Source organism: Pseudopodoces humilis, chromosome 5, assembly GCF_049639895.1.
Source record: "Pseudopodoces humilis isolate 2021_Gansu_Grassland_sample_001 chromosome 5, ASM4963989v1, whole genome shotgun sequence".
Classification (NCBI taxonomy): domain Eukaryota; kingdom Metazoa; phylum Chordata; class Aves; order Passeriformes; family Paridae; genus Pseudopodoces; species Pseudopodoces humilis.
The window spans coordinates 36341668-36366302 of NC_142204.1; the positions used below are offsets into that span (position 1 = coordinate 36341668).

A 24635-nucleotide genomic window follows, 5' to 3' on the forward strand; every position below is an offset into this window, starting at 1 on the left:
TTAAAACTTAAAAAGTTTTAAGAACTATCGATAAGAGCTGTTTTCAAACTAGCAGGTTTTAAACTTTAAGGTGATTTTTGTGTCTTTATGTATGTAAAGACATACAGCTTTGAATTGAAACATTGTATGTTCAAATAAACTGGATAAATCTGTATAGAAACAGGAATACAAACACAGGGAGACTTCATAATCACGGTAATTTAAAGGCTATTAGGACTTCATTAATGCTATGCTTCAAACAAGTTCACACTTGTATAATATCAGCAAGATTTTTCTAGTAACATAAAACCCACATACAATTATACCTAATTTGAGAAGAAAATACCAAACTTGCTCCTCATAAATACACATTCCAATTATTTCTGACAAAACAGCAATTATACAAAATAGGATCAGACTCTGTTTTTGCCTAGCTTACTCTTTATCATACACTAAGTAACAAACAGATATAAACTGAATACTGCCTGGAACAATAACTTGAGGTTTTTCACAGGTATAAGTAATTCTCTACAGCAAATTTAGTATTTGTTTCACACAGACCAAACTCATTGATTTCATATTCTACATGACTCACTGGATCATATCTCACTTGGTATTTGAAAGAATAAGCAGAATACAGAAGTGTGAACAGCATTAGTAGGACTGACATACAAGAGGAGGGCTTTGACTCTTTTATATGGTTTACACAGTAAATCAAATTTGTGCTTCAGGCACATGTCTACAGGTGAAAAAATCTACAAATTACAATGCAGGGTGTGTAGCAAACAGTATCAAGTTTTTGAGCAGGAAGAATGACAGATGGGACACAACAGGAACAGTAATGAATACACATATACATACTTTACAAATGTAGCAGTAATATAAGTGGCTAGCAAGAAGGTTTGGGGTTGTTTTGTTTTCTATTTATACATGGAAATAACTAGGAACAGCAATAAATTAGAAGTTGCTGACTGATGTGTCACTAGATTCTTTATCCATGTAAAACTGATGATTCTATGAAGAATTCTACAACGCTTGCTACCATTGTCAGAGTTACATTTAAATATTAAATTCATTAGAATTAAAGAATTAGAATTTCCACATACTACATTAAACAGGTGTGAATAAAGCCAAAGTACTCAGACAACTGTTGCAGGAATTAATTTAATAGGTGGCACATCAACACTGCAGTCTACAAAAAAGGACATGGAATTACTTTTCTATTTATTCAAGCAAATATTTTGCATTTCCTTAATGACAGGATTAAATTTCATTTGTGTTCCTACTCTAAATTTTAGCAGAATCTATTTAAATATGGTATTACTTAAAATTTACCTGTCCTTTTGCTATCAGGTAAGCAACAATCGAAGTATGTCCAAACTGGGCAGCCAAATGAATACAGCTACATCCTTCTCCATCAATTAGCGACGGATCTGCCCCATATTTCATCAGCTGTACAACCATGGATAAGTGACCCTGCCTAAATGTAACAAAACACAAAAAACAAACAACTGAGTAACTACATGCAGGAAAGCTATTAAAATTTGCATAATGAAATACATGTATGTTTAGCAGTTAATTACACTATCAGAACTCCCACACTTTAACTCGTACTTTAAAAACAGCGACTGCCACGATCTGAGTCTCCAAGTGAGTAAGCAAACTCATTCACATGAGAAATTCTATGCATATAGTGCACTCATCACATGCAATTTGCTTAACTGTACTGCATAGCAAAAAAGACAGTCAACAAAAAAATCAAGTTATATTTGAGAAATCTAGTCTACTATGACTTGTTACAAATCACATATGAAACCTGCTATTTTAAGAGATGTCAAACGGGCTAGATACTCTCACTTTTGCTGGAATTAAAAACTGTAGTAAAACAAAAATAGGAGAAAAAAAGGAAAACTGAAGGTCTGCATTTCACCCACACTATCTTAAAAGTTTATATATCTTTTTGGCATAATGAGCATAGGCATAGCCTTCTTTTAGACACAGTGCCTAAGTGTCAGTACACAGTTTCTGACATGAACAAAAGACCTTTTCAATTTTGCAGAAGCTGCTTTGGACAATGCTTCCCAGAATTCATTACTGTTATGAATGAACAGCAGGAAATCCAGTCAAGATTTTGTGCTATTAACAAAGAATCATAGACTTGTGCTCTGTAACAAAAAGAAATATGGAAGCTAAAATCTTTAATAAAGGCTAACAAGCAAGTCCTCACCTTCAGCAAACAGATTATTTTGACACATTAAATCTTCTAAAAGCTAATATTCCAAGTTTCCTTTTGCCATCTACAGTTAAAAATATTAATATGGACACTGTTTCTTTCCCACCTATTTCCAGGTGGTTGTCTGTAATAGCAGCTACTGCTTGAAGGCTGTCTTCAATTTTTCCAGCCACTGATCATTCTCTGACCATCTTCTTTACAAGAAACCTGATTTTAAGTACATCTTTAAAAGAATCCACATATGCAATAGAACACTGCAAGGACAATGTCACACACAATCATCCCACGACCCATCTGCAAAAGTGACACTGAACTTCAGATGACTTGACAAAAATAAGATCTCAGAAGTAAGAGTATGGTTAACTTGTTTTCCTATCGTAGCAATCATCCTCATCTATATCAAAAATGCTGAAAGCTCCTTTAGTTCAAACATACTACATTCACAGTGAGCCCAGTTATCAAAGACTGAATTAATTCTAGTACAAAGTATTCCCATAAAATACAAAAATTTCATAAAACTATCAGTACACCATGTTAAGCAAAGAAACAGAAAAAAAATTTCAAAAGATTTTTCCTACCGTGTAGCCCAGTGAAGTGGTGTAGAATTTAAATCTCCTCCAAGCTGATCAACAATAGCACCTTTTGATATATAGTATCTGGAATAACAGAAATAGTAAACATTATTGCTTTTTTTTGGTTAAATAGAAAGGACACAAATGAGCCCGTTTGATGTTATGCAAAATAGGCAGCTGGAGATCAGAAGACCAGAATCTTTTCTTGCACTCATATAACCTATCCTGTTTAGAGGTCATGCATGTACTTTCAACTTTCTTGCATTTGTGACATGGGCTGGGGGACTTGAGATGCCTCCTACTGTGTTTCAAACATTATGCTATTTCCTAATTTTTTTCTAAGGTAAAACAGAATAATTGCTATATACAGTAGTACAAACTGTGCTAGCACAGAAGTATTTAATAAACTATTCTTAAATATCATGGGGCTGTTGCATTAAATAGAATCTGAATTACTGGTAAAAGATTATGGTGCTAAAAGGCTATAATTTTTAGAGACTTTTGGGTAAATAGTAAAATTATATACCATTAGAATTGCAGCTTATATCATCAGTGGAATAACCCTGCTGAAGTCATCGATCCCAGAGATCACAGTTAAATTACACATTTAGTGAAAGACTGAGATTTTTACATATTTTGCAATTTTTATTAATCAAAGGACAAAAATTATCTGAGTACTTAAAAAATATTTCTAAATGGTGGGATAGAAATTATTTTTCCCTCAAGAACATTTTTAAAAAGATGAGATACCTGTAAGAACAAAAGAAGTTACCTATTTTTAACAGCAACAATTCATATTCATAGTCATTTATAATGTTTCTGTGAACTGTTTTCATTGCTGTTTTATCTGGGACACTAAACTGGCAAGATTACTTTTCCTTTGTGAAAGAAAATGCATAATTTAGAAAGAAATTAATGTTTATAAATACTGGCCTTCCCAGAAGGCTTCTAGTTTTTCATTCACCACTGTCTAACCTTTGAAAAGTACTACCTAGCTATAGATTTTTAAGTGTTTGCACATTTCAAGTACCTGTGCCTAGAGACTTTTCACTTTGAAAATACTGTCAGGTATTTATGAACACTGCTCTCGCACCCACATGAGCTGTCCTTCAAATCCTCAACATTGAATTTCTGGCATCTCAAACTCTACTAAGTGTTTCAAGACATGGCAAGAAAAAGGGCAACAAACAGAACAACTTGAAAAAAACGCTACTCTTAAGTAACTACCTTAATTTTCTAGAGTGCTTACTGATTCAGAGAATGATTTTTCAAAAACAGCCCTTTTAGGAACCTTTATGAACTGAAACGGAAAAATGCGTGTCAGACTAAACACATCTAAAGAAGTTTTTATACAGTTGCTTTCAGACACAATGGAGTACTTCCACAGATTTGAAAAAGTAAAAAAAACAGTGTGAAAGACAAGCAAGATCTGCTCTGATTGATGCAGGTCAGTCTCCACTGGTCTCCAACACCAAAAGAACAGAACTTTGACATATTTCTGCAGAAGTTTTTTTTATTTCTTCATGAGAAAAAACAAAGAATTTGTGAAAGTCTTGGTCCCACTTTGGTGAAAACACAAAGCACATTGTATGGTCAAGAAACAAAGTAATTTTGTTACAGTGAAGTATCAGCTACCAACTGAGGAGCTAAGAAGCTATTCATTCCCCTTTGGAAAGGAGCTCCAAAGGAAATCTAGTCTAGATAAGAAGACAGCACAGAGAAATTCACAGTCAAAGCTTGGACTCATCTCTCTGATGTGACAGCCACTCATAGGGAGGTGAACACTAAACAGATTGTCTTCATTCAAATACTGGTCCTTGCAGATAGGCAGAATACATTCAGATTCTACTGACAGCAGAACAGCTTACTGGTTAGTAGGTTTTATTTAGAAGGAAGAATTTGCAGTTTGACAACTGGGATAAGACAAGGCGACAATCTCCTGCCAGATGGTGCATTGAATAACATTTTATGTTTCTTTAAGGGTGTTTTTAGACTTGGTTAAGATTTATCACTGCATTTTGGTTCCAGTATACAAAAACAGTAAGATTTTTTCTGCAAAACCAGACTGAGAACTTGATCTCCTTGTCTAAAGCAGAACTTGCAGAAGGAAATTTGTGCTAGGTGAGAAGGTCCCTGCAGAAAGAAAGAACTGGGCAGTCCCACTCTAAGTGAGTCATCTAAGCTTCCACTAGAAGATGCCAGGCATGCAAGTCCTATTTAAGCAAACTACTTATACTCAAAGCAAGCAGATCTCATAAGAGGTCGCCTTAAGAAGAAAATACTTCCACTGATCTCCATATTAGGATCACTAAGTCTTTGGCAGGCATTTGAAAACTACCTCAGCTTGCATTCAGTGTTTGATGAAGCCAAGGGCATGCACTCACTGTTACTAGAAGAAGGAAAAGTAGAAGAGAAATCCTTGTCTGGAGAAAGCTCAGCACAGGGCATGGGGAAATGTAGGAAGTAACTATAGAGACATAAGGCCATTTTTTGCATTTTTACAAAACTCAGTTAAAGAGATACCAATAGATCAGTGTCATGATGAAAACAGAATGTTATTGTAAACACTCATCCCTGATTCTACAGAAATATGAAAAGGTTCTGTAGTTTTCCTTATCAATAGGTTTAACGGTTATCTACACTGAATCTCAAGTCTCACAATAGATGGGATGAAGAAATACTGAAAATAAGAGAAGTCTAATTCCAAGATTGCACTCCTCACAGATAAGCTGCTAGGCTGGTCCACTGGAAAAAACTTACATAGTTTTTTGCCACTTCCTTATACAGTGTAGTTTGCCACTAAGCACCGTGATTTAGTATCACAAGAATAGACAACTTTATCTCTGTAGTACCAAGCTTAATAGCCAACATATTCAATGAAATTATTCACTGCACATAATGGAGAAATTGAGAACATTGGGGAAAGATGTGATAGGCTTGAACAAAAAATAAAAATACTAAATAATTTAGTTCTGAGGAAATAAAATTAACTAGTGCCTTGCAAAGAGAGTGATCGAGCACACAATAAGGTGAGTGATATAAACAGAAAACTCAAGATCCCCTACAGAGAGAGGAATCTGAAGTGCAAGAACTGCATCAAGAGAAGGAAATTTTAGATACAGTTAGACACATTAGTAGTTACATGCACTCTAGTAAACAGCAGGAAGAAAATGCAATGCTGCATGTCTCAGTGGTAGAGATGCATTAACAGACAAGAGCACTGACATACTGTCAAGGAAAAAAGGACAAATTAGACACATGAAATTTAAAGACATTCAGTTATCTTAGTAGAAGAAATCAACATTTTTAAGGACATAATTAATTTTTGTTTAACTTAAAGTGTAATACATACTTCACCAGATCTATCCTGTTGTTGATTGCAGCCCAGTGGAGAAGCGTTACGTTTTCTTTGTCTGGTTGTCGAACATCATAACCAGCTTCCACCAACTCTCTACATCGTTCATATATTCCATATCTTGAAGAAAAAAGTAAGATTTGTCAAAATGCTTACCTTAGATTAAAATGCATTCAGCAAATACCATATTTTTGATGACAATACAAAATCTTCAACAGAAGAGAAATTAAGAAGCAACTTTATTTTCCTTTTCTATATGATTACAAATGTCTTGCAACAAGAAACTTCCAATGGCAAAAGTTACATTAATCAAATCAAGGTATTAGAGAAAATTTTTGTCCACAGAAAACTGTACTGCAGAGCAAGGCAAAATATCTACCAATAGTATACTAAATTTAAATAACTGTTCACTTCCCAGGGACTCCACTACATTTGTTCCTCCCATTTCAGTTCTCCTTCCTTTCCAGGTCTTGAAGACCAAATAAAACTTAGCTGATTTGACAGTATCTTCCTAAAATTCAGAAGGTAAGAGCATCAAGACTATTACAAATACTTGCAGCTCAAGTATTTCCCATTCGTCTTCTCAAGACAACAAATAGTAATCTCTCTGATACAAGTTAGTACCATTTTCTTTTCTAGGACACTTGGAAATTCTGTACATTAATACGAATTTTTTTTCTTTTATTACAGAGAAGTATTAAATGTGATGTACTGCTATTTGAAAAAATATTCTGCATGTATTTGAAACTTGAAACAAATCAGGAAGCATAAACATCACTCAGGCATTTAATGAAGGAGTAACTCCAAAATTAAATATTTTTTTGCCTTGATGTTTACCCTGTTTTACCACCTATTTTTAGTGTCAAAAATGCAATGCAGAAAAGCAAGTAAAGATTACATTTCAAAAAATCTGTGCATCCCATAGGGATTTCTCAAGTCTCAAGGAGGAGAATGTGGGAATTCCTTGAAATCAAGGTCAATGCCTTGTGATATCTGACTTTGGCTAAAACAGAATTTTAACAGCCTCTCAAAGCTGGGACTTAACTAAGTTTTCCTCATGCTGCTTCTGTGTTCTACTTTCTGAAGAGACAACCTTAGAAAAGGCTCTTCTGTTCCACTTGATCAGCTTGCATAACTGATGCAGAGACCTTCTCCCTAGGGTAGTTATCATTCTTACTTTTTCTTTCATGTATTTGAATAGAACCTCAATCTGGATGGCGCTCCCATATTGACTGATCAAATGACTCAAGCCAACAAAACTCAGAATACTTTCTAAGCCTATCAGAGATTTGAAGCACAGAAATTAGTTGGATACTATTAAATAAAGTACTAGATATAACAGCCTACATAGATCATGTTGTTTTCAACTTCTTAGGAAAGCTGCATGGGAAACTAAGAAAAATGCTGGAAATTGTTGTCATACTGTCTTTTCAAACATTACAAGAGATCAGAACAGAGACTATTGCATACAGTATATACCAACGGGTAACACACTGCTAAAATGTGTCCCTTCATACTGAGTAAAAAAGCAGCAGCCATGAACAATTTTGACAACAAAGCTTTTTTTTTAATATGTTGGGGCAGGTGTAAAGAAGAAGTTTGTGTTACGATGACTTAAAAAATATGCAACCAGCTGGACAAGATATACATACTCAGACAAATGTAACTGCTTGGAAAACAGGTACAGTTCTAAGTGGGCTAAGTGACTTCTCATGTCAGCTGGAAGGGCCACTGAAACAGGCTATGACTAGAAAAGGCAGGTCAGGCAAGAACAAGGAGTCAAGGGAAAGGAGAGATGGAAGAAATAAGGACTTCCAAAACCAGGACAGCAAATTCTGATCTTCCCACAGTACAGTATCACACTGCCATATTACAGTGTCTGAAGGCAGCCTGAAAAGTGAGTCATATAGAATGTCAATGCAACTATTTGTTGACAAGCTGTTCTACTCCAGTCAGCTGTTATGACACTCCTTCCTGCTGGAGATGGCCTGCTGCCTTCACTTAAACTACAAATTGAAACTATAATGTGACTAATAATTCACCTAAGCTCTGCTATTAGGTTTAACAGTCACCAGCTTAAAAAAATGTACTACCGAAGGCTAAGTATAGCTGACTCTCATCCTGCTTAAGTAAGCAGTACAAAACAACAACAAAAAAATTTTAAAACAAAATATTCTGAGTAATTGGAAAAATACAAAGAACAAAAGGATACAATAATGTTAACTTCATATAAAATGCAAGAAGCAACCATGTAAAACGTTCATGCAATGGATTAGGATTTTCCTTACATGCATTTGTTTTGGGTGGGGTTAAATTACTCTTCTTCTGAGTGGCTCCTATGAGGCTATGTTTAGTATTTGTGAGCAAAACAGTGTTAACACACCAATATTTTAGCTATTGCTGAGCAGTGCTTACACAGGGTCAAGACCTTTGCTGCTCCTCAAGCTGCCCCACCAGCGAGCAGGCTGGGGGTGCACAAGAACTTGGGTGCAGACACAGCAGGGACAACTGATGTCAACTGACCAAAGACATATCCAATACTGCATGGCACTGTGTTCAACAATAAAAGCTGAGGGACAAAGGAGGGCCATCTGGAGTGAAGGTGTTTGTCCACCCAAGTAAATATTACATGGACATGGCTGAACACCTGCCTGCCCATGGAAAGCAGTAAGTGAATTCCATTTTTTACTTTACTTGTGTGTGCAGCTTTTGCTTTATCATTTAAACTTTGTTTATCTTTACCCTTTTGGTCAATTTCTCCATCCCAGCAGTTGGAAGCAAGAGAACAGCTGTGTGGGGCTCAGCTGCCCAGCAGTAAAACCACTACATCACTACAGGGCAGCTACAGCAAACTGCACTGTCAAGTGCCCTGTCAAGCTGACTACACAACACAGAATGAATCTCCTTGAAAGAAACCTTTGATTGTTACACAAGTTTCTGTTAGACTATGCTGCCAAGATAGGTATAACCAGGAAGCACCATGACAGTCTTGAGGGAAGGGGGAAGAGGGGTGATTATTCTTTAGGGGCTTTTGTGGGAGAGAGGTTGGAGAGGTTATTTGTCAGGTTATTTAATTAAAAGCAAAACTCCAGTCTTACAGAAGAAGTGATGCTACTTTCTAAAGCACATGGTTTAAGAGGTATGAAAACAAAGGAAAGCTGTCACAGGTGACCCTGCAGCCTGTTGAGGCAGAATGCTGTTGCCAGTTCCCATAGAACACTCCAATTATGCTCCACTGATGTTAACAAGACCTCCCTCTAGAATTCACCTGTACACTGCGGTGAGGCCCTGGGCAAAGACAGCTGCCACGGCTTTAGACACAAGAAGGAATAGTAGGAATGGATTCCTTCTTTTGGGCTTAGCATCACAGACTCCCCATTCTTCCCACTAGAAGGCAATCTGCAAGTCACAGTACATCGTACTACTTGGCCACAAAACAGAACATGAAACTCTGCAATACATCAGAACAGCCTTTACAGGAAAACAAGGTTTTTTCCAAAAGTGATACTGAGAATGAGGTATACAGCAATTTTTTAATTTAAGTCACCCTCAGGTTGTGTGTTCCTAGCAATTTACATTTGGTATTTTGAGCTCAATCATAACTGCTTACTAAAGATGCTGCACACAAGGTACAACTTCATGAATCTTCAATTTATTGTCAGAAGAGGACTTAAGGATCTTGACAGACAAAATCTGCCTGGCAAAAATGTTAGGAATTTACAACAATTTGCTCCTCTTCCTGGAAACAACAGGCTCTCTACAATTAAACAAAACACTGAATCTGCTGCAGCTATGGTCTCTTCAGCTCTGTCCCAGAAGTGCAGCATTCTTCTCTCACATACAACCTACAGTCTTGTTCCATGACTTGGCTGCAGCTGACTTCACCTTGCCTTCTCCAAAGGTTCATGATGCACTGTTAGGTTAGAAAATGACAAAGTCACCTATTTCAGACACTCAGCATAATCACACTTGTAATGTTGTTATAAAAGGCTCTATGCCCTTCAAGAGTAATGGAGAGTAAGATTGAAATATTCACGGGAGATTAATACATGAATCTAACAAATATTCAGCATCTGAGTGAATTCTAGAGGGTGATGCTAAACATCAATATGGAGCATAATTAAAGCATATTATTGAGCTTGTCGTGTTCTGAAAGAAACAGGATTAGTCCAGGACAAAAATACCATTGTGCAAGCTCATATTGCTACCACAGTTTCTAAGCCATTTCCATAACTAACCTGTAACGTTTTATTTGTCATTGCAGGTTAAAGATATTCTGACCTTAATACTTTGAAAAACAGTACCCTACTGCCTTCTGCATTTTAAGTATGTAATCCATTTTCTATTCTTTTGTCTACAAACACATAGACTCTTGAAAATAGACACAGCCAGCTTTGCAGTATGATTAACATTAAATCTGGCCACAATAAAAGGAAGGAATCTCTCTACAGTGAGCACATCACCATGCCAACAAAGAGTAGGTAAACCAGGAGCTCACTCCCTCATCTTGCTATCTTTATAACTCCGATCAAAGCTGCTTGAACTGGAAATGCAATTAACAGAAAAACGATCTTTTTTCTCTTTGGAAATCTCATTCCCATGAATAATGGTAGTAAATACTAACAAAGCCTTTAACACTTTCTCAAGGTTTTAGTGTTTGTGGTAAGACAGTTTTGTTTTCAACAGAAAAGGTTTAACTGGAGAGTTGCTTAATAGACCATTAAAAGCAGTGTTGAAAGACAAAAGAAATCCATCTCTTAAGTACTGTTTCAAAGCCCTAAATTGTCTAGACAGTTGTGGCCATATTACTAATGTCGTTAAAAAAGTCCCATCCTTCCACATGAAGGTAAGTCAGGTACATTTCACTTTCACCATTATAATCAATCCCACGGGCACAAATAATCAGAAATATTGGATGTGCACCTGTGTCACAGTCTGCCTACTCTCTCCTGTGAGTAGTAGAGAAGAGCCAGGAATAACTGTTCCTTTGGCCAACCCTTACCAATTTTAAATATTCCATATATACCTTTTTTTTTTAATCAGTTACCCTATGACTGATGAGAAATAGTAATGAAAAAAGCATGCATCCAACATTTTTTTTCCTTGGCAAGATTCAACATAATTCATATTTTATGCTGCACTATTTCACAACGTACACGACTTCATTTTGAATGATCTCAATGAATAAAACTTAACAGAAAAGTTAATCTTGTGATAATGAAATCATAATACTTGAGCACAAGGAATCAATCTTCCAAACGTCACAAAAGCACTTATTAATACCATTAATGTTTAATACCCATGTTCATAATGGTCATTTAACTTACTTTCAACAAAGCTGGAATTTGATCAAACTCCCCACAAGCCAAAAGTGTCTATTCACTCTCAGCAGAACAGAGGAACACAATGTGAGGATTAATGTGTCTCAGATTTTGCTCTCCTAATGATAGCCCATCACATGCTTCTCTACCTGAGAACTTCAGCTACTTATCAGTTTCTCAGCTTGAAAGATTTAAAACAAAACAAAGGTAGCAACTTTGTTAATACAGAACACTTCCCAAGACATCATATTAAAAGTTATGACTGCTGCCTTGGATGACAGAGGGCTAGTGCTGCCAGACAATAGAAATAAATGTACCCAACATAGCACCATTAAATTTCACTTTTCAATCACTTGTGACAGTTTTTTGTTTGTTTGTTTTTTTAAACAAGACTCCATTCCCTCCCTGGAGCTCCAGTGAGAGCTCTGAATAACACAGAGGAACAAAACCCTAGGCAAGTATGGATGACTTTCTTACTATTCAACTGAAAGTAGTTTTTCAAATACAGATGAGTGGCCTGCTTCTGCTCTCAGAAACACAGTAGAGACTTCCTACAAACCAAACAATTTTTCTATAACCAAATGTAAGATGGCAAAAAATTACACACGTTCTAACATCTGCAACATGAAGGGCCGAGACAACGCAATTTTTAGAGCTACCTAGATGCTCTTAGACATGTTTACAACAAAGTCAGTGAAAAGTGTTCTTTGTCTGAATAGGTACTAAAACAAAACACTATGATTTTACTCCAGCAGAAGTTTCTACAGAATACAGAGGCTGACTATATTTGATACAAAATATGCTTAGAGCCTCAGGTCTTTGTGAGAACTTATGAGGAGCACAGTGGATAAAAACATACAAATACCAATAAACTGTTTTCAATGAGCCAAACCACTTTTCCATACAAAATCTTAATGTGATTACAAGAAGTTATTATATTTGTAGCTCGTACCGTATGAGCATGTTAACTTAATTAGCGTCTAATCTACAGATTAAGACGATAAAGCACTGAAACAGTTCAGTAAGATATGAAGCAACATACAAATACTTATGGAAGAACAGGAGGAGTTTGCAAGCTCTTATTTTTACTTGCTGAAAAACAAAATTGAGCACAGTATTTAACGAACACTGTTTTATCTCTGTGTAATCTAGTGTCAATAAAAACATGTCAAAATAGAATTCTAAACTCAAACAGCATATATGAAATACAGATGAGCTTTAAATGTTTTCATCCCATTTTTCTCACCATAATCTTTAAGGTTTAAGGAACTATGCTCTCAATTTTCATGTGTGTTGGAACAATAAAATAACTAATTATTTTTTCCAGGAGAAACTGGACTTGGGAGAAAAAACCCACCCAAGCTAAGAGACTGAAAACAGTTCTTATTATATTTTGCTACATTTTGCTTCAACTTACTGACCTGCCTAAGTGAAGAGTTCTAGGAGACTCATGAGTGGCCCTTTTAGAAAAAAAAAATAAATTTGTGGTGTCTTTCTTACATTAGCACTGAACTAAGAAGCAAAAACTAGCAGGTACTTCAATCTCAGTGAATATTAATATTTGAGGACAAAGGGTAGAGGATAAGTTCACCTATGTCTCTACATGGATGTGATAGATTATGCTTCTATAAATGCAAATAGCTACATGATTTTAGTAGAAAAAGTGTATCTCTTCATGAACACTGAATTAATCTAGTGCAGCATTATTTATTTTACTGCACGTCTTATGATATTTGGTGGATTTATTTTCTACCTTACATTTCAGAGGTATTTCCCTTTAAGACAGACATCTTTTATAACATGGCCTTCAAAACCTAGCAAATGCTTCAATAAAGGTGTGTCCGAGAGGACACAGCCTCAAGCTGCAGCACAGGAAATTTAGACTACGTATTGGGAAAATATTCTTTGCAGAAAGAGTGGTTCAGCACTGCAAACAGGACCATGCTTTCTTCCAACAGTCTGTCCAGCAACCACCTATATTTACAACTTACCACAATTCCTCCCATATATTTTATACAATGATCATAAATTTGTTGCAACAGCAATTTTGTAGAGGTTATTTCCAAAATCTTCCCTTATTGGACTGAAAAATACAGTTTATCTTCCACTTTGCACAAATCAAACAACCTGTTTTACTGTTTCTAACTGATACAGACACAGACAAATCTAACATCCAAAAATAAACTTACTGTGTGGCTTTGACAATGTCCCAAGTGCTGTAATCATCAATGTGGCTTTTCCGTCCAAGTGATTCACTGTATCCATGGTTGTAATGGCTTTGAGGCTTTATTTCCTAAAAAAGACAAACTTGCTTTTAGAACACCCAAATTAACAAGTTTCTGAGAAAAAAAAATTAATTTTATAACCAAAACTAAAACCAGTACACAGTTAATATACTATAAAGCAAATTAAAAGTAAGAGTGGTACATTTCTACATTTTAAAAAGCAGGCCACCATATTCCCCAGTATACTTTTCAAACACTTTACAGAAAACACAACTTGCAATCACAGGGTTCTGCAAATCCTACACTTTTTTCCTACTTGTATTTTTACAGAAGGCTAACAAAAACTAAGAACATTTCTTTATATACTATTGGGTTTGGGGTTTTATATTTTGGTTTGCTTTACTTTGCTTTTATAAAAGGCAACATAATATAGGTAGAAAAGCTATTTGCCATAAACTGACCAAGTCTCACTCTGTTATTACAAATAAATGTTGTGTTTCAAATAGCAGAGGTTATATATGGATGTTTAAGCTGTGGGTCTCAAAAGTAAATAGCATGATAATGACGTGTTCTTCAGCAGATACAGCTCCCTGACTTAATTCTGCTGATGAAGGGCAACACTTCCAGGCTCAGTGGTTCCCTTTGTGGAATCTATATTCAAACACTGGATTAACACATCACTAGGGCAGCAACACACCATTTTTCTTTATAAACACATGAAAGCTCAGCAAGCTGAAACCAATTAATTTTACACAACTTCTGGACAGTCTTCTAGTGTTGCAGATGCTATAGCTGACTGCCTCTGTGCATCAGCCATGCAATTCTGCATGGCTACATAAAAAAAGCATGAAAACTGCAACATGGGTAAAAAAGCAAAAATAAAGGAGCAAGCTCTGCAAGCTCTAAAAATGCATTTCAGTTGATTTCATTAAAATGTATTGTTTACTGTCAGTTTTCCTGATTCTTCCATGAGAAGAATCATTATCTTTAATCTAAACCTAGAAAAACGTTTAAACATCTTATGAAAGGTGTTTAATTAAAACAGTTTCAACTTCCACTTAGTTACTGAAATGAGAGATCAACATGTTCATTATTATACTATCCAGATACTAATTGTTTTTTAAAATAAAGATAAATAAGTCAAGATCATGCAGTGCACCTAACCTTAACGTGGATTCACAGTCACGAATCTCCACTACTATCTCTCCCTAACCATGTAAGTCACCCTGTTAGCTCAACTGCCTAAGGGATGTACTACAGCCAGGGAGAGTTCCAATTGCCAGCAGGAGCAGGTCTTCCTATTTCTCACATTCACTCAGCTGGGCAGTAATTTCTGCAAAAGGAGATGTTGGGCACAATGCGAAGTAAGTAACTTCTTACTGTGCCCAGTTGTGCCTAGTGAGCCAAAGTGTTTTCATACTTCCTGGGGCATTAACCAGCTCTCCATGGAACAGATAGGAGTTTCAGTGAACTGCCCTCTAACCCTCAGATGTTACTCATCTTTGCTGCTATTTTAAAATAACAATTTCTACTCTAAAATGAATACAGAAATTTCTCTTTTAAAGAGGCTAAAAAATAAAATCAAGTCTGAAACCCGCATTTTAAGTATTTCTAGATTTCAACATGCTGAAACACCACTTTGACAGAAGTCTAAAAACTTTGAGTATCAGTTAAAACTTCAGATATCAAGAAATTAGTCCAGTTGCAAATGTGAAAACTTTCAATATTTACTGAAAAACTGAGTAACTTCAGCTGAGCGTGCTTGTATTCATAACATGCAATATACCTATTCCAGATAGGAGGAAAACAAATCTAAGTAAGAATTGCTAATGCATTAAGTACATTTAGTTGCACTAAATTAATATAGTGATTTATATAGTTAGAAAAATTATGAAAATGTATACACTAAAAAAAATTTAATAAATTGAAGCAGTTAGAGTTTTAAAACCAGAACACAGTTAACACTGATAACTAGCAAGTCTTCATTTTCAAAACAGACTTATTCTTATGCATGACTTTTCTTCAAAAAACCGAATTTTTCCATTTCACACAGCACCTAAGTGATCAGCAGATTATATATATATTTTTTGACCACAGTGTTATTCTGAGGGATTTAATTTTTCTTCCCTAGCCTGAAAAATTACATATATGAACCAATTCAGCATTGCCAGCCCAGCAGGAAGATTGCTCTGTTGCCATCTCTACAGGAGAGCCAACCTAAAAATGTAACAGGGCATCTGCCGTCATCCAAATTGTATGTTACAACCAATCCTCTTACAATTCAGAAACATAGCTTTGCTTTGTATCTGAAAAAGGCAACAGCTTAACCAAGCCTTTTTTTAACCCAGCTACTAGATAAGCCAGAGTGTTATCTGGAGTAAAAGATGCTGGAAAAGTTATTAGAGATCATTACAATTTAAAAGAGAAAGTGAAATATAAGAGGAGAAGGCTATATTCATTACATTGTCCCACATTATTTTTTTTCTTTTCCATCATATTAGGAAAAAAGCAGGATTTATACCATCTCTGTTAACCCATTCTTACACCACACAACAGCAGCAGCGTATCAACTCGTAATGCTCAGACCCAGAAATGCTTTAAGATTAAGTAGACCTGAACAAAAAAACATTCACTGTCCTGGAACATCTTGGTGAGGAGACAGTAATTTGATGTATTTTTAGCTTCCCACAGCTCCTGGAAGGGGAAAAATCTCTCATCTAACATTTATTAAAAACAAACTGAGAAACTTGGGCTGTTTTTCAGTCACATATTCATGTACCAGAGATTTTTCCTGACCACTTCAAGCACGCAAACCCAGTTTCTGTTCCCTTGAGCCTACACTAGCCAGTGAAGAGTGCATTCCCAAGCAGTGTACATTTATGTCAGCCTAGAGTGATCATGAAATCACTTATGATACTTACGTTTTCACAAAAAGGTTTACGGAAATACAACAAAACCTTAGGTGTTGTTATACCTAATAACCACATAAATTCAAAAAAGTGAGAGGTGATATTAGCTCCTGCTATACTAGTTTTCTAATAACTTAAAGCTAATGACAGTACCATTAACTTTAAAAAATATGTATTCCTTTTGTACCGATAGTATCTCTGAATTACTCTTTTTAATGGAGATTGAAAGTTTCAGTATACATTAATGAAAAATAGCTGAAGTGAAAAAACATTTAAGGTGATCAAGGGTGAAACATGACACGAGTAAGGAAAAAACAGTTCTTCCTTTTATCCCCCAGTACAGACATGAGCAGCTACAATCAATTTGTTTAATATAAAGACTCACAACAAATATAAACTTAAAATGAACCCTATGTTTCACAATTTATTGAGAGAGTTGAGTTCATATTTTATGTTTAGGACTAGTTGAAACAATTCCTAAAATTCCTGAAGTCTTATGAACATCACAACCTCCAAAATCACATCACGGAGTCTTCTATACCACAGTGTAAACTGTGGAAAAAAGGATGACTTTAGATGTGCCTGAGAAGAATATGCAGACACTGCTCATTTTGGAAGTAAATCTTTAACAGTAAATCACAGCAAAGCATATAAAATCTGAATTCTCAGCCAATACAGTCAATTTTCTGTAGCCTGGACATAGATTCCCAATATTAGATCAAAATCTACCACTCATTATTAGCTAGGCAACTTGACAGTTGCATGCTGGCTCACAGTAGCATGCTGGCCACTTCAAGTGCCATTCTACAGGGGTAACTCTTACCTGGCATTATGAGTGACTAGTTTATGACCGTCAACTGCAAAGTAACCTCTGGGTTCCTAAGTCAAAAAGATATCAGGAATCAGGAGAAAAGAAAACCTGGATTTTGTGAATCCCAGTAATACTTGATACACCTGGCGATAGGTGATTTGGACCAAGTCAGTGCAAATAATGCTGTTACACACAACACTTGGCTGACAAGGCAAAAATGAAAGAAGCAAGGTAGCAGCTAGCAACTGAAAATAATTGTTTCAGGGTTTTGAAATTCCCATGCAGGGCTAGGGCACCAGAATACAAATGTAGAAGAGTAGTCCTAATTATTCTGGCAAGAATTATTTAGAAAGAATAGACTTTAGAAAGAAAAGACTAAAACTAATAGAATGCAACAAAGGTTTATGCCACTAACTGGGCATGTTACCAATAACAGGAAAACAACTGACAGCCTGAAGTAGGAGACCTTTAGAAGACCTGCAATGAGCGAATGCAAACCAGCGATCTGCTCAAGGGTGCACATTTCCCATTTCTAAGCGTTTAGCATAGCAATTTAAAAGATCGCTATTTAAAAACCTGTCGATATTAAACACAATCTCTATTTATATGCATTGCTGCCACAGACAGTGGTTTCAGCAGGCACAGCTATCAGATACTACCCCATAACACACCCAGGCACCTCTCTAACTGGACAGCAGGCTGCCTGAACAAAGCTCCCTGTGCCCAGGCATCACACAGCCTGCTCAGCCCAGCAGGACCAACTGCAGTGATGCTACTACAACGGGGGTAATTTGCCCATGTGGGTCATTTTGCATTGGCAGCTGAATTAGAAAGAAATCACACTGAGGATATTTACACAGTATCTCTTTTCAGAGTTCACCAAAAATAATAACACACAAAATAGAGATTACTTCCTCCAACTTGCTGTAAAGAAGAGAAAGCTCAACTTTTAAATTCTACAATGATCTAGATTACCTGCCTCCCACTATATTAAAGGAACAGAAATTAGCACAAGAAAGTTAGAAATTATGAACATAGGCTTTTAAGTTCCCACTTAAAAGCATGAACCTCCCCGAAATTCATACACCCTCACACAAATTTTAGGAATATACTTTAAATTCTTGAAGCTACTATGACTTTTAAAAACATATGATATGACAGATTGATAATAAAGTAGCAACATAATATTTTGAGCCCAGAGTATAAACTGCATTCACAAATGGCTTCAACAACACTTCCCAAGTGTTAAAATATTTTCGCTTTTTTGATGAAAATATTTGTTCCAGGAAAATGAAATTTTTCAATGATGATCTGCTGTTAAAAAACTTTAATAGCAAATTAAAAGACAAAAAGCTAACTGAAACCCAAGTGCATTTGTTTTTTGCTATTTTGATCTTTAGTGACAATGGCTCTCCCCAGCTGAGTCAGGAAAACCAGTGAGAAGGTAGCAGAGCAGAGGCTTGATGTCACTTATTTAAAACAGGCAAGTTGCAAACACTAGATTTCTAGTTGTTTCATCCTGTTTCAATGAATCATTTTAAAGCAGGACTTGAGCCAAAATTGCTACCTTTGCTAAAAGAGAAAGGTCATTTCTCTGCCCACTCTTCCCCACTGCTCTTGGTTCCATGCTCCTGCCACCTAACTCGAGTCAGCTTTCGTACTTGGACTTGCAGTCACACCACACCCACTCCCCTCCTTAGAGGAAAAGGTCAGTGGAGATCAACAAGAAACAGAAAAAACTCAATCTTTTAGTAGGACAGCGAGGTCAATCTGTTTCTCCTGTTAAAACACAGGCTCCAGAGCCACTTGACAGAAGGAAAGCAAGCCAACAGAAGGTAGCAGGAACATTCCTGCACCTGCTAATTGTTATTTTGACCAAGTAATCATGGACAAGACACTTCACCTTTTATATAACTAAGAAGTTGGGCTCACAGGTTGAAGAAAAATTGCTCTGCTTAGAAACTGCTAGAGTTGGCTGGTATGGAAGGTTGCAAGAAATGCAAATTTTGCTCATCTGTAAGAGCAATATTTGGTCTCGCCATTCCTACCAAGGATCACTTCTAGATGAGCTTCCCACTTCAGTGACTATCCTTTAACAAGGCCCTAATCACTCATATGCATCATATGACTATTTTGTCATTACTCATTAGTCACAAAATATGCAGACTGCTTGCACAGATGCACAAGTAATGCAGCACAAGGGAAAAAAAAATATACAAAGAGAATAATGTTTTAAAAACAACAACAAAAAGCTTTTTTTTTTCTTGTAAAAAAAGAAACAACACAAAAAAAGCAAAACTCCTCTGGAAAACAGCACCAGTAAGATGAGGAAAGAGAAGATAATGCAAAATATGAAATATAACACCAAAGGAAAAAGTATGAAGCACAAGGGAGAGGAGAGGGGATAAGTGTTTATGCTTGGAAGCTCTGCTAATATCGGCATTTCCAATCAGTCCTCTTCATAACCAAGCACATAAGTAAAGTTATGCTCATTTCCCCTCAATACTCAAAGCTTTTAATCTTTTTCCAATAAAAAAGCCTAAATGAAACAAGCCTTAGAAGGATTCTGAGAATAGTATTTATAGAAAAGAAATAAGTTATGCATTAAAGAATAAGATGACCAAGACTGAATGATTCTGAGATAGCAATTTCATAATTTACAATTATACATAGCAAGAGGATATGAATAGGTCAATATGCTGCTTGGACATAAGGAAGGGAGGAAAGAACTGCTGCTTACAGCTGCCACACATGGCTCTAGTAGGCATTAACAGATGGCTAGGACTGCTTTTCCTTCCACGTTAGACAATGTTGCTGTAAGGAAGCAATACCATGATCAAAATCAGACACAGAAATTCTGAGTGGTGACCAAGATCACTGAGACTTAAAGAGAAAATACAAACAAGTTTTAAAATAAAAACTTCAAAACAGAAGTACTACCTTACATAAAATATTGCATACCATTGCCTCTGTTTCTTAATAGAAACAAAATAATTTCTTTTTTAGTTGATGACTGCACCATTTTCGTATCTGGCTGTAGTCAGATAATCATAATAAAATTGGAAGTGACTGCAACTGTTTCAGGGAAGCCAAATAATAATCCTCATGTATCTGTGTTACATTTAGCAGGGACTACTGGAGGTTGGTATTAAAGAACTCCTCCCCCATATTTGGGTGTTCAATTTCCCTGTTCTTCATTTATTACAATAAAGTGCTTTTTACTTTGCTCTCCCAGTTTTCCTCCTACTTTTTAAAAGGTGCAAGAATCTATACAGACAAAATTAAATATAGTTATTTGCATATTATAAACACCCACATTCATTTATATACACAAAAACTAGTCACTCATCAGCTAACATTAATAGAAAAATGCTCACATAATAAATACAAGGAAATCAATCAAACACAAACAACAACAAAAAAAAGGTACTGGTGGTATTTTAATATTTTAATGGAAGATCCTGTTCTTAAGTTTATGGTAACTTTCCTTCCCCTACCCTTTTAGCTAACTCTGCAACACACAAAGTCACAGAAACAGAAGCTGAAATGTCTTTGTTTTAGAGAGAATCACAATAAATTCCTTACAGGAATAAGAAGAGTAGATCTTTCTTCTCTAGAAACTAGTTTCTCCCAATATTTACTGTTGCAACAGCAAATCTAATTGTTGACTGTCATCAAGCAGGGACAGTCTGATTCTTCTCATATTTACACAAACACCTAGCCCAGAAAGCTAAGAATTCTCTAGAGCTATGTAAGTTAATAACTTTGAGGAGCCAGAGTATTCAGTGGCTATGAGCTGCTAGATTGTCTGGACTGGGATGATTCATATGCACCTTCAGTTTAGCTAATCCATGCTAGAAAATTTCCACCTAAATCAGACTACATTCTCCATGCAAAAAAAAACCCAAAAAAAACAACAACAAAAAAAAAATAACCAGAACATGCCATAACACTTTTTTTATTAACTGATCAAATTATGCATTTAAAAAAAAAAAAAAAAGTTCAGTGTTTGGCTTGCAAATATGTACCATGAGACTTGCCTTACTTTAATCCTTAACCATTAACATTAGGATTCTCCCTGCCCCTATCATAGCACTAAATGACACAAAATGAGTATAACATGATAAAATAAACTTCCATTCAATGGTATTTCTGTTACTGATCTCCATTATTTTTTACATTTTACTGCATTTTGTGAACTCTGTTCAGTTTATGTCCTATAATTTTGGTCTAACTGCAGTTTCTTGACACACTAAAAGAAAAGATGCATTTATGAAAATCCCTAGAGAAGCTACTTATAGAATACATAAACAATCTGTGCCTAATAATCAGTCTTTTTTTAATCAATCTATAGTTCGACAATTTTTTTTTTTTAAAAGCGGTGAAATAGATTGAGAAAAGCCTCACCTCAAACACCATAAAGCAGTCCTTTTGCTGCTACAGATTTCCACCCACATGTAAGCATCACACAGAGAGCAGAACCTTGCATACTCGCCAACATAGATGAAATATTTTACATAACATGTTAGAGATGTTCAACCAGAGCCCTTAATCCAACCACTTTATGCAGAGGTCAGAGCTCATATGATTTAAAGCACAGCTGATCATGGCAAGTTTTGTTTCTTCAAAACAAGCATCCAAAACCAGTCAACTGTTTTCTAGTAATTTCCTGAAGATGATCCTAAATTGAACAGTGTTATGCTTTAGGAAGCCATAACTTCACAAATAGGCTTTTCAAGAGGCTTTGTATTTGCACACACAGCATCAAAATCAAGTGCTACTTAAAAGAGTAATATTTACTAGCATTTATAAAGGTTAAAAAAATTAAAAGCTTAAAATGCTATGGTGTAAAGCTCACTATAAAGCTTTTGTTTAGTCAGCAACTTACATTAACATGTACATTTATCTTCTTGGCTTTCTTTTCAAGGAGTGTTGCATTATGTTCTCAGCCAAAAATCTCAGGACTCTGGCAAAAATGAAACTATTCTTTTTCCAAGTGATTTACACAGGTCTAGGTCTAACAATACAAGAGCTTACAGAGCCATCAACCTAAAAAAAAAAAAAAATCCCTGAAAGACCTAGCATTGAGTCAGTCATGAGATTAATGTAAAACCATTTACATCACTCTTTTAAAAAGTACTAAACTTCAAAAATGCACCCAAGTATGTGTCTAGCTCAACACTGACACTCAGCTACTGGGAGAAAAAACAGTCCTCTTTTTCAAATTCACAGATAAGGGTATTCTAAAAAGTCTTTTTCAAAGGTAAACAGTTTTTCCATTCATCAAGTATTAGATCACCAGCAAGAGTACACAACAGAACAAGCCATCAGCCTAGCTACAGATGCTCTTTTCTCCTTGGCAGAATCAGAGAAAAAAGTTAGTACAAATTGTTCTTGATCCTCACAAAAAAATTGCAATTCACCATTCCCATCTCAGCATTTTAGCAGCCAATGGAGTCTCACATCAACAGCCAGCAAAGCAAACTCCCATTCCCACTAATAATAAACACAGCCTAGTTAACCCACCACAACTAGGAAGTGCATGAAAGGTGTTTCTAGTCATGCTGATAGACAATCTTCTGCAGCAAATGAGACGGATAGTGAATCCATGGTCTAACACTGCAGTAGGGTCCCATTCTCTCCAACTTCTCACTTTTCAAACCGGGACTGCTAGTTTACCATCTACCTTCTGTCAGTTTTTTAGTGCACTTGACCCTTCCATGAGTCATCTTAGTGAACTGGCAGGAAGTTGTTTCACAGAGGATTTTTACTGGATGTATTTTCTACTGATTTACTTCCCTGAACTGGCTCATCCAGGGACCAGACGAGCATCACTGGCATATGAGTGCAGCTGGAAGCATGTAAATCACAACCAGCTTAAGACAAGCTAAAAGTAACCTGCAGTGGCAGTCAGGCATGTGATCACACTCCTGGTCCTGGCTACACCTTCTCCATTACCTCTTACCCATTCTCGCAACAGCAGAGTAAAGGTGTCCGATCAGGTCACAGACTCACCATGTACCACCACAGACTCAAGCATGTACCACCCCAAGTCACCTACTGCCCACATACTTGTAAAAGCTCACCCCAAGAAGGGTGAGGAGCTGTGTCTGGATTCCACCATGGCTTGAGATCAGTTTAAACTCAATCATAAACATCACATCTTCTAGAGGCAGCAATGCAAGCGTTCTCAGAGTATGCTCTAATGTCCTCCCTCCTTCTTGAGTCATCTTCTCAGATCTCGACTCGGACTTCCCAGACTCAGATCTTGAGTGGCTTTCCAAGCTCTGACCACAGCATTCCCACTACCCTCCACTTGTGGCACCTTCTCCCTTATAGAAAGAGCCAAGGAAACACTTCTACATACCTCAGGGCATCCTACAAGTGTAGGAAGAAATTACTAGATTTCAGAATTGCACAAGACAAATTGCAGTCTAATGTCACACCACATACTGGGTGTGACAGGCCTGAGGCTTCAATTCAGCCCGACTCCCTTTGACTCCAGAGAAAGCTTTCTACTTCACAGTCTCATTTGAAATACACCCCAGTGCTTCTCTCAACTAGACCAATACCATGAAAGTCAAATCTTTATCTCATACTGTCTTTGAAAAGCCACAGAGGACAGTGTGCATGCTGAAATATCAATTACTAAGGCTGCTCCTATCTAAATATGCCAGTACTGATGGCAATATCATTCTGTTTTCAAGCAAACAGCAAACAAACGTTTTCCTCCCTAATTCTGTAAATTTTCTTACATATTCATAAAGTCTCAGTACTCTCCTAAGCAAACAGGCAAACACAGTGAAACAAACACTGTTGAAAGACTAATCTTCTGTGAAATCTGAGAGAAATAAGGCCTGTGCTTAATAAGTAAAGGCAAACTGAATCAACACAAATTTGAGTCAAACCAGACATTTTTTCTCTTATGCATTAAGAGAGCCTGTCTCAAAACAAAATTTAACTTTAAAATCAATTACTGCCCAAATCAGAAGAAGGTATGTAGAGCAAAAATTGTAAATAGTTGAAATAGTTTAAGTGTTTTACCAGATGCCCAAGAAGCCAAAATTTTACCACTGAGAAAAAGACCAGAGTGGTGAAAAACTGCACCATTTACAAAGGCAACTGTAACAAAACAACTGTAAAAAAAATCTTGTAAGAATGGAAAGTGAAGCATTGGCAATGAGCATGACAAACAACAAAAATATGAAAAAACAAAATGCTAGCAAAAGG

The 24635-nt window shown here is 36.2% G+C and overlaps 1 protein-coding gene across 2 annotated transcripts in view; it reads right to left on the reverse strand.

The window, feature by feature from the left end:
• Window positions 1-24635, reverse strand: part of ZDHHC17 (zDHHC palmitoyltransferase 17) — a 65925-nt gene that overhangs the window by 34565 nt on the left and 6725 nt on the right. For both annotated transcript variants that reach the window (XR_015772460.1, XM_088054786.1), the window contains exons 2-5: window positions 13650-13753; window positions 6137-6259; window positions 2791-2868; window positions 1315-1459 (exon numbers count right to left, since the gene is read on the reverse strand). Coding sequence is in view for 1 of the 2 variants with exons in the window: in XM_088054786.1 (XP_087910912.1) it covers window positions 1315-1459; window positions 2791-2868; window positions 6137-6259; window positions 13650-13753 (450 nt within the window). In the remaining variant the exon portion in view is untranslated. The remainder of the gene's footprint in view (window positions 1-1314; window positions 1460-2790; window positions 2869-6136; window positions 6260-13649; window positions 13754-24635) is intronic.